A 10,192-nucleotide genomic window follows, 5' to 3' on the forward strand; every position below is an offset into this window, starting at 1 on the left:
ACGAGTGGGATTCAAAACCTGAAACTGATTTTATAATTTACAAACAAACTTTCGTACATGGAAGGACTGCGACTCAAGTCGTTTGATGAGTTGTTTGATGAGTCACTCATCGAGTTGTTTAGCAAGTCAGTCATCGAGTGGTCTGATGAGTCACTTGACGAGTTGCTCAACGAGTCACTGATTGAGTTGCTCATTGAGTGGCTCGACGAGATGTTTCTGAAAAAACAAAATAAACTGAATAAGCAAACTTAACTTGTATAACTGATGAATATTCTTTGTGCTATGATGAAACTGAACTTATTTAACTTTGACTTGAACAATGTAAGTGTGATATCTTCGGTCCACTTTACTTTATCAATATTTCTTGAACTGACTGTGAGGAGTCAACGTTAGGACCAGTCTGCTTGTAGTTATGGCAGGTATCTTAATAATAATAAATGATTCTGTAAATGATTCTGATGTCATAATGACGTGTTTTTATTAACATGATATGAAGTGAGATTATCCAAGACTTACCTGGTTAAGTTTTCCTGTGTGTACCTGTGCAGGTGAGGACTCTCTGTGATGGTTTCATCGGGTCTGCAGACAGGAAACAGAAACATAATATAAAAACTAATCAACAGACCACATTTTAATATTTCATGTATAATATTATAAACATGTTTAATAAAAATAACGTTTAATATTATATTGTGTATAATATAGATTATATTTAGTCTATAATATTATAAACATGTATAATCTCACCTGAAGGAGTTGAGTGACTGAGGAAGAGGAGCAGCAGACACAGAGACCTTCATCACCATCATCACCATCATCACCTTCATCACCTTCATCTTTATCATGGACGGAGCCTCAGAAGAGAGAGAGACAGTGGAGCTCCCTCGCCCCTTCACACTGTTTTATACTCTCGCTTAGTTTCAGGGTCACATGATCAGCTGATCTGATGACACCTATGTGAAGGTCAGCTGAGGGTCAGTGTGTGTGTGTGTGTGTGTGTGTGTGTGTGTGTGTGTGTGTACAGGATGAATAATGATGAACATCAGTGTGCTTAAATATTGACTCTGTGACATCATCATCTGTGACATCATCAGCTCCATGAGAACTATGTGACCTCTGACCCTTCCTTCTGTATTAACGTGAGAACACTCACTTCACACAAATTAAGGGCCCATTTAGAGTCAGACCATAAAGCAGGAGAGGGCGGGGCTACCAGTGACTGACAAGACATCACCATGGTGACCTGTCAAACAGGATAGAGACCACATAAAGTGTCTCCACCCTCTCGTCCAAATAAGGTCACTGTCTGCTGCCTGAAAAATAAAATAATAATTATCAATGATGCAGCTGTGACGCTTCAGATCTTATTGTGTATAACCTGCTTTGTGTGTGTGTGTGTGTGTGTGTGTGTGTGCGTGTGCGTGTGCGTGTGTGGTGAGCTGTATTAAAACTACTGTACACACCTTGTGATGTCATAATAACACATCTGTCATATCAGGGGCCTATACTATGAGCAAGTTCAACATACCCAGGCTTTCATTAGTTAAGCTGGCTCGACAAAGCCTCAAGCACCAGTCAGAGATAACAGTCAGAGATAACAGTTAGATAACAGTCAGATAACAGTCAGAGATAACAGTCAGAGATAACAGTCAGAGATAACAGTTAGATAACAATCAGAGATAACAGTTAGATAACAGTCAGATAACTGTCAGATAATAGTTAGATAACTGTCAGATAACTGTCAGATAACAGTCAGATAACAGTCAGAGTTAACAGTTAGATAACAGTCAGATAACAGTCAGATAACTGTCAGATAACAGTCAGATAACAGTCAGATAACTGTAAGATAACAGTTAGATAACAGTCAGAGATAACAGTTAGATAACAGTCAGATAACAGTCAGAGTTAACAGTTAGATAACAGTCAGATAACTGTCAGATAACTGTCAGATAACAGTTAGATAACAGTCAGAGATAACAGTTAGATAACAGTCAGATAACAGTCAGAGTTAACAGTTAGATAACAGTCAGATAACAGTCAGATAACTGTCAGATAACAGTTAGATAACAGTCAGAGATAACAGTCAGATAACAGTCAGATAACAGTCAGATAACTGTCAGATAACAGTTAGATAACAGTCAGAGATAACAGTCAGATAACTGTCAGATAACAGTTAGATAACAGTCAGAGATAACAGTCAGATAACAGTCAGATAACAGTCAGAGTTAACAGTTAGATAACAGTCAGATAACAGTCAGATAACTGTCAGATAACAGTTAGATAACAGTCAGAGATAACAGTTAGATAACAGTCAGATAACAGTCAGATAACTGTCAGATAACAGTTAGATAACAATCAGAGATAACAGTCAGAGATAACAGTTAGATAACAGTCAGAGATAACAGTCAGAGATGACAGTCAGAGATAACAGTCAGATAACAGTCAGATAACAGTCAGAGATAACAGTTAGATAACAATCAGAGATAACAGTTAGATAACAGTCAGAGATAACAGTTAGATAACAGTCAGAGATAACAGTCAGAGATAACAGTTAGATAACAATCAGAGATAACAGTCAGAGATAACAGATAACAGTCAGAGATAACAGTCAGAGATAACAGTTAGATAACAGTCAGAGATAACAGTTAGATAACAATCAGAGATAACAGTCAGAGATAACAGTTAGATAACAGTCAGAGATAACAGTCAGAGATAACAGTTAGATAACAGTCAGAGATAACAGTTAGATAACAATCAGAGATAACAGTCAGAGATAACAGTCAGAGATGACAGTCAGATAACAGTCAGAGATGACATTGGGGAATCTTTGATAAATACCTACAATCTCATCAGTTTTACTATCTGTGTTTTAAACCAACTTGGCAGGAAGTCAGGACCAAAAATAAAAACGTGATCCAGTGTCCTTAGCGGCTGTGTCCTCATCATTCTTTACTGTATAGATGATCTGCTGGAATTTAAAGTGTTAATTTTACCTGAAGCAAACAGGTAAAAAATCAGCAGCAGCACCACATACTGACTATAACATCACTGCTCCATCAGCAGCACCACATGCTGACTGTAACATCACTGCTCCATCATCAGCACCACATACTGACTGTGACATCACTGCTCCATCATCAGCACCACATACTGACTGTGACATCACTGCTCCATCATCAGCACCACATACTGACTGTGACATCACTGCTCCATCATCAGCACCACATACTGACTGTGACATCACTGCTCTATCATCAGCAACACATACTGACTTTGATATCACTGCTCCATCATCAGCACCACATACTGACTGTGACATCACTGCTCTATCATCAGCAACACATACTGACTTTGATATCACTGCTCCATCATCAGCACCACATACTGACTGTGACATCACTGCTCCATCATCAGCACCACATACTGACTGTGACGTCACTGCTCCATCATCGGCACCACATACTGTGACATCACTGCTCCATCATCAGCAACACATACTGACTTTGATATCACTGCTCCATCATCAGCACCACATACTGACTGTGACATCACTGCTCCATCATCAGCACCACATACTGACCGTAATATCACCTGTGTGCTACATTACATGTATTTATAACAGTCTTTTTCTCTCAGTCGTATCAAACAGACTTATAGAGCTCATAAAATAAATATAAAGTTTGAAGCGGTTTAAAGTTACTTTCATATCTTTTAAGTCCATCAGGTACCAGGCTTCAGTGCTGTGAACATGTTGTAGATGTATATCAGTGAACCTCGAACATCTTTTATCAATATATTTCATAAAATCAGATGGTAAACAGGAAGTGTTTTATTGCTCTTTGTCCCTCCTCCCTCTCACCATCAGCTCACAGAGCTCCTAAATCAAGAGATCTAATTGTTCAGTGGGTGGTGATTCGTACAGGTTGAGCTCTTATCTCCAACATCACCTGCTCCGGAGCAGGTTAGGTGTTCAGCATTGGTTACCATGGCAATCAACCCTGGTCAGAAATGAACCACCTTTGTAGTACTGAAAATGCAAAGTTTACCCTGAAGTTACCTTGATGACACCTGATCCTGCTTCGTAGTGTACCCTCCTGCTTGGTTCACTCTATTTCCTGTTTGCAAGTTAATCAGCAGGATGACACACAGACACACACACAGACACACAGACACACACAAAGACACACACACAGACACACACACACACACACAGACACACACACACATGAATTCTTTAAGATTAAAAAAATAAAACACATTTTCACACATTCAATGAATAAATCAGAAAATCACAACCGACAAATATTTTATTTTCTTAAACATGTTAAAGTTTTATAAGTTAAAACATGAAACAGACAGTGAGTTCACTCTCAGCTGACAGAAACAGTCACATGATCCACTTCCTGTTTCTGAACTAAACGTTTCACACAAAGAAAGAAAACAACGTTTAGAGGAATTAATCAATTGGTTCAGCTAATCTACATCACTGTACAAACACGGAGTCAGGGACACGTCCATCACAGCTGTGTGTGTGTGTGTGTGTGTGTGTGTGTGTGTGAGTTTAGCGGAAGTCCTCGGCAGAGAACATGCCCTTGGCGCGGCGCAGGATGGAGTCCTTGGACGCATCATACGGATGCTCTTTGGACGGGATCTCCAGCACGGCGGGGATCGACTGCATGTGGGCGTCGATGGCGTGACGGATCATCTCGGCAATGAACTGGTTAATGAGGATGATGCCAATGTCGTTGCGCACCAAGAAGCTCCTGCAGAGAGGAAGATGGAGGAGATGCATTCAATCACCAGAGAACAGAGAAAAAAAAATGTAACACCACACCAAACTTCATTCAAATTGCTGTCAATTTAACACTCACTATAATGCAGGAGATTTTATGTTTTACAAGTTATGATATTTTGGTAATAAAAAATGTGTTTTTCTTTTTAATAGAAAACATTTGCTGATAATTAAAGATTATGTTCCATTATTAATATTCAAACTTTGGTCTGTTGTATTCTTCTGTTGGAATCCCCTGCTGAACCTTAAACCCAAACCCTATTGACAAATAAAACAATTTAGACTCCACTGAAATATTTATCAAATAAAAACTTTGGCTGATGCAAGGCTTATGCTTAGAAATGTGTACATGGACATTTTGGGAACTAGTAACAATACAAGGACTCAGCACTGAGTAAATTACCGTCAACTACCTTTAATGATTGACTGATTATTGAATGGAGTTTGATTTGAGATCAAAGATTAGTTCAGCAACATGACTGATTGAACAGTACCATCACTTCACTGCATCACATGATTCAAGGGAGGCGTGAACGGGACAAACAGACCCAAGAGCCTCTGCATCATCTAAGCAACAACCGATTTCACATTCTGACTGGATTTGAACATTTTGAGGTCTGCTTTTAGAAAATCCCACAAATTAGTTCTTAACTGCTGCCAGCTGGATTATAAATACACCGAGATGACATCAGAGCCTGTCATGACAAATTTATGTCCTACTAAAGCCTTAAATTATTAGATTCTTGAACGGGGTTTAGTGCAGAATTCCACAGTACAGTAAAGGCCGTGTGTATTGTTGAATACTCACTTGAAGGTCTCTTCGATCTCCGTGATGCTCGTGTCCTTCTCCACCACCAAGAAATTCGGTTTCCGGTTCTTGTTGAGCTCACCGATCCCGCCGAGTAGGAAGCCGGTGCACGTGTCCTCGTCACCGATAACGGCGATCAGTTTCCCGCGTCCGGCCATCACGGAGCCCAGGTGTAATGAAGAAGAAGAACCGAGGAGAGGAGCAGGAATTTAGCTTCTCGGTGACAGATGCTACAAGTCATGTGAGCAGGTCAGGTGACCGTCACTTCCGCTTTAGTGTGACCTCGCCCCCTGCTGCTGACAGGAAATACGCCACACACACTGATTAAATCAGTTCAACTTTAACTGAACGTATTGATGTATCATGTCGTTGGCTGCGGTCGAAAAGTGGTTAGGACACTTGCACTTTTCGACCGCGGTGCTCACAGAATCCGACTGCTCTTCACTGGGCGGATGTGACTGATGTCATGTGGTTCTGCCGTGTAAAAACTACAATCTACCGATGGTGGACTGCATAGAGCGGTCTCCCGGTGCCCCCAAGAAAAATCTGACCTCATTAAGATGTTTACAGTATTTGAAACAGTACGACCGTCAGGACGAGGCAGCTTTTACAGCATTATTCTGAGGACCTGAGAACACCTGAAGTGTTCATATATCTAAACGTGCACTTCAAAATTCTGCAGCCTGTTTAACATTAAGAATTATTAAATAAATGGTTTTATGAATGTTTTTTTAAATCTCAAATTTGCCGTATTTATGTTGCAGAATCGTATTCTGTTCTTTTGTATTTCTGTTATTTTTTAATACGATCTTATTCTATCTTATAGGCTGTTATATTGTATCTTATAGGTATAATTATTACTGTAGTGTAGTGTACACTGTCTTACTATGAGCTTGTAAGTAATCTATTAACTTTAAGTAACTCTCTCCTTTCGTAAAGGACAGTGTTTCCTATGCTAAAGGAGATAATAAAGCTCCTTTCCTCATCATTTACAGAATTCGAACAGCTCTTATCATGGCTGACACTTAAACACTTCCGGGTCGTTTCACTCCGTCCGGAACCTTCCTAACCAAAAAGAACTATTCGACCACAGCCAGTGTTTTATTTTTAATCAATCACTCAGAAACTGGTTAAACAACATCCAGTGACGTCACGTCAGACTACGGCCTTCTGCCTTCAGGTGCTCATCGGAAATCTCAGCTTCACATGAGGCAAAGATCTAGTTTAGTTTATTTAATGGGAAGTTGTTCTGTTCTCAGTGAGATTTCACATTTTATTATTAGGTTGATGAACCCTTTTTTTTTTCTTAGAATACCAACAATTAAGTGATAATATTCCTTGTGTCGTTTTTGTGAATGAATTATGAATATTATTATACATAAATATATAGAATAAGTAATCTCATAAATAGAACACATAACCTCCAAGAATTCTTATCGTACTTGTTATTCCTATCATTTCTAAAAACAATATAAATCTATGATATAGTTTATGACCATAATAGAAACTCATACATTTAAAGACCTACACACACATTTATCAGTCTACGTGAACCTGTGCACACTTACTGATCTTTTAAACATTTTAACTTCTTTAAAGGATTCATAAAGCTCCACTAAATGTACAGAAAAACATCTTTTTATAGACAGTCTGTGGTCTTTTGTGCAGTGATGTGTAACCAAGCGGCACCCTCTGGTGCTGAAAAAGCGGAAGTATAAAAAACTGCAGTTCCTCGAGTGGCCACTTGAGGCTCCAGAAAACATGAAATAACATTACAGCATGTGGGAAAATGCCAATTTTTACAGCAGAAATAAACATGTTTACAGCCTGGTACAAAAAAGGTTTTGTTATAAAGAGCTAGTTTTATTGTTCAAGACAACTGTACGGGGGTGAATTTTTTTTTAATAACACACCCATTTTAATTATATTAAGCCTTAAACCATAGGGGTTGGATCACTTCATTGACAGGTGGATCCTGCTGGCTGTCTGCTAGACGTCAACACAGACACAGACACTGAGCTTAACTTCACCTGTTTGTGTTGTTGGAGACTTTAGAGGACAAATAATCTGTCTGTGGGATTTATGGAACTTTCTGTCTGTGGAAGAAGTCTGAGCTCCATCTTTTCGGTGAGTTAAATGCGAGTATTATTGTATTGATGTATTTTTAGCACTAAGTAGCAGGTATACTGTTCTCGCTATAACTGCTTGTTAGCCTGCTTTCCCCTGGAGAGATTACAGCGGACTGCAGAGATGAGAAGATCAGTTATTTAAAGTTTCCCGTTACTTGTCGACTAGCTGCTATCTATCCGGGTGAGCAAGCGGCTAACGACTTGTGTACACTGACAGATAAACACCTGCAGTCAGTCACCATCACAAACAGAATGTCCTGTGTGGTAAATACAAAATTAAACTAGCTCATTCATTTATAGACTATGGATAATAACCACTAGCTACGCTGAGGAGCATATAGCCTAGCTTCTTAGCCGTAGCTGTCTGATTCATACGGCCCGCCCATAGTCCTCAGCCATAGGCTTCAGCTTGCTCGCGCTCCGCCTCTTTGCCTGCCTCTGGATTAGCCGGCTCTGGCATTTCCAATATGGCAACTGCCAGCGCCGGCGCAATTCGGGCTTCAAAACGCTTCTTCAGAAATCAATGGATGACGTCACTAAGACTACGTCCATTATTTATAAAGTTTATGTGTGTGACACGGCCGCCAAAAGGACAGAAAAAGATCGATTAATAGAAATAAAACTTATATGAATCAGGTTTTTACGGTTTTGTGATTTCCAACAGCACCTGAAGGCCTCGCAGCAGTCACGTGAAGATCACACAGGAAAACGGAAATGAAGCTGAGCACAGCAGCTGATTAAAACAGAAGAAGAATGGTGAGTTCTGCGGTTTGTAATGTGTATTTTTTCATATAAAGTTTTTTTATCTAATCATATTAACTTTCTCTGTGACGTTTATGAGACCCGGAATTTACAGTTTATTGGAACTTGCTAACACTGTTTGGCTTGTTAGCAGTTAGCCTGTTAGCTCAGTGTTATCCTGTTGTTTTCAGACGACAGCAGCCTTGACTGCGGGTCTGGAGCGGATCCCGGATCAGCTCGGGTACCTGGTCATCAGCGAGGACGGAGTTCTGGCTGTGAGTGACGCATAGCATCAGACCAAACCCCATTCAACTTTCTGTCATTTTAACACTCACTTTAGCAGTGGTTCACCTGCCCATATTTTATCAACAGATAGGACAGTTTATTAAATAGTGAAGAGAACTTCTGGAGCTTCTCTGCTGCCGGATTTCAGAAGAGCTGATGTAATGTTTGTAATCATGAATAATATTCAGTAAAATTCTACACAGATAATGTTAATAGGAAACTTTAAACTGCACGATTTTTGAATGAAGTTTGGTGTTGGGATTAGTCACTTAGTAAATAAGTCTCGCAGTAATGAATAAAAATACGTTTTGTAGTCTGTCACAGTAATCATTTCATAAACATCCTGATGACGTTTCAGTTTTGATGAGTTGAATCAAGTTTACAGAGTGAACATTGTTCCATCTGCTGTGACTTCTGACCTGTGGGTTTTCTGTGCCCTCCGCAGTCTGCAGGCGAGCTGGAGAATGATGAACACACGGCAGGTGTGATGATGCAGATGGTTCGAACAGCGAGTCGATTCAGGTTACCTGGATCAGCTGATCCGCCTTTCAAACGCATGTCTGGTAATTCACACTCACACACACACACTTGACGGTCACTTTGACATGTGTTGTCAAAGTGACCGTCTCACCTGTGCTGTCTTGTCCTCAGTGATTCTGGAGGATTTCGTCTACACGGTGACGGTTTCTGGTCAGAAAGTTTTCGTGGTCAAACGTCAGAACAACCAGCAGGAACCGATCAGTGTTTAGAGAACAGGAAGTGATGTGCAGAACGTCAGAAACGTTTCTCAGTTAAACTGTTTGATTTAAATAAAGTTTTGTGTTTGAATGTATGTATTTAACCTGAAAATAAAGTTTTTAAACCGAACACTTGTGCTCGTTTTGTCCTCAAATCACTGATTTAATTACTAACAGATAACCAACCTTCGGTCCTTCTGTCAGCAGTCATGAATCAAGCTGAATCTTCTGATTTGGAGAATGTTTGAACATCTAACGACACATTCTGTGCTTACAGATAAATAATGAACGTACTATTAGAAACACCGATAGCAGGTGGAGCTGAACAGCGTACGTTACAGTGAACTCCTCAGAATGACTTGTAGAACTACTGAACACTAAACAGGATGTTAATTAGGGCTCTGGTAGGCTAACCTGTCAATCCCAGGTAGACCTGCCCTAAACCCTCCCCTGCTTTATGGTCTCTGTTGCTGTGTTTGAAATGCCATGCTGTACTAGCAGTAGGTCCTGATGTGGCCAAAATGTAGTATGCAAACAAAAGCTAAATGTGCAGTATGCCAAAAATACCTGGATGTCGTACTGATTCGGAAAAAATCTCCAGTATACATTGGACCAGTCTACCTCGCCTACTGTATCCCACAATGCAAATCGCTGGAACGTCACAGCGGCAGTTGAAATGATGGACAGCAGCAGCTGAAAT

The 10,192-nt window shown here is 40.0% G+C and overlaps 2 protein-coding genes across 2 annotated transcripts; one reads left to right on the forward strand and one right to left on the reverse strand.

Annotated features, from left to right (window-relative positions):
• Nucleotides 1–4,289: 4,289 nt before the first annotated feature.
• On the reverse strand, nucleotides 4,290–5,862 carry atp6v1f (ATPase H+ transporting V1 subunit F). The gene is made up of 2 exons (XM_069671338.1): nucleotides 5,601–5,862; nucleotides 4,290–4,763 (listed from the first exon to the last, which is right to left on the reverse strand). Exons 1-2 carry the CDS (start codon nucleotides 5,756–5,758, stop codon nucleotides 4,562–4,564), a joined length of 360 nt encoding a protein of 119 aa, XP_069527439.1. The 5' UTR covers nucleotides 5,759–5,862; the 3' UTR covers nucleotides 4,290–4,561.
• A 2,538-nt stretch (nucleotides 5,863–8,400) lies between these two features.
• lamtor4 (late endosomal/lysosomal adaptor, MAPK and MTOR activator 4) lies at nucleotides 8,401–9,622 on the forward strand. The gene is made up of 4 exons (XM_069671434.1): nucleotides 8,401–8,485; nucleotides 8,662–8,745; nucleotides 9,201–9,318; nucleotides 9,407–9,622. The coding sequence occupies exons 1-4, from the start codon at nucleotides 8,483–8,485 to the stop codon at nucleotides 9,502–9,504; spliced, it is 303 nt and encodes a 100-aa protein (XP_069527535.1). The 5' UTR covers nucleotides 8,401–8,482; the 3' UTR covers nucleotides 9,505–9,622.
• Nucleotides 9,623–10,192: the final 570 nt, after the last annotated feature.

The sequence above is a fragment of the Semicossyphus pulcher genome, unplaced genomic scaffold (assembly GCF_022749685.1).
Source record: "Semicossyphus pulcher isolate SPU_LCO1_2020_fin unplaced genomic scaffold, fSemPul1.0.p SCAF_20, whole genome shotgun sequence".
Classification (NCBI taxonomy): domain Eukaryota; kingdom Metazoa; phylum Chordata; class Actinopteri; order Labriformes; family Labridae; genus Semicossyphus; species Semicossyphus pulcher.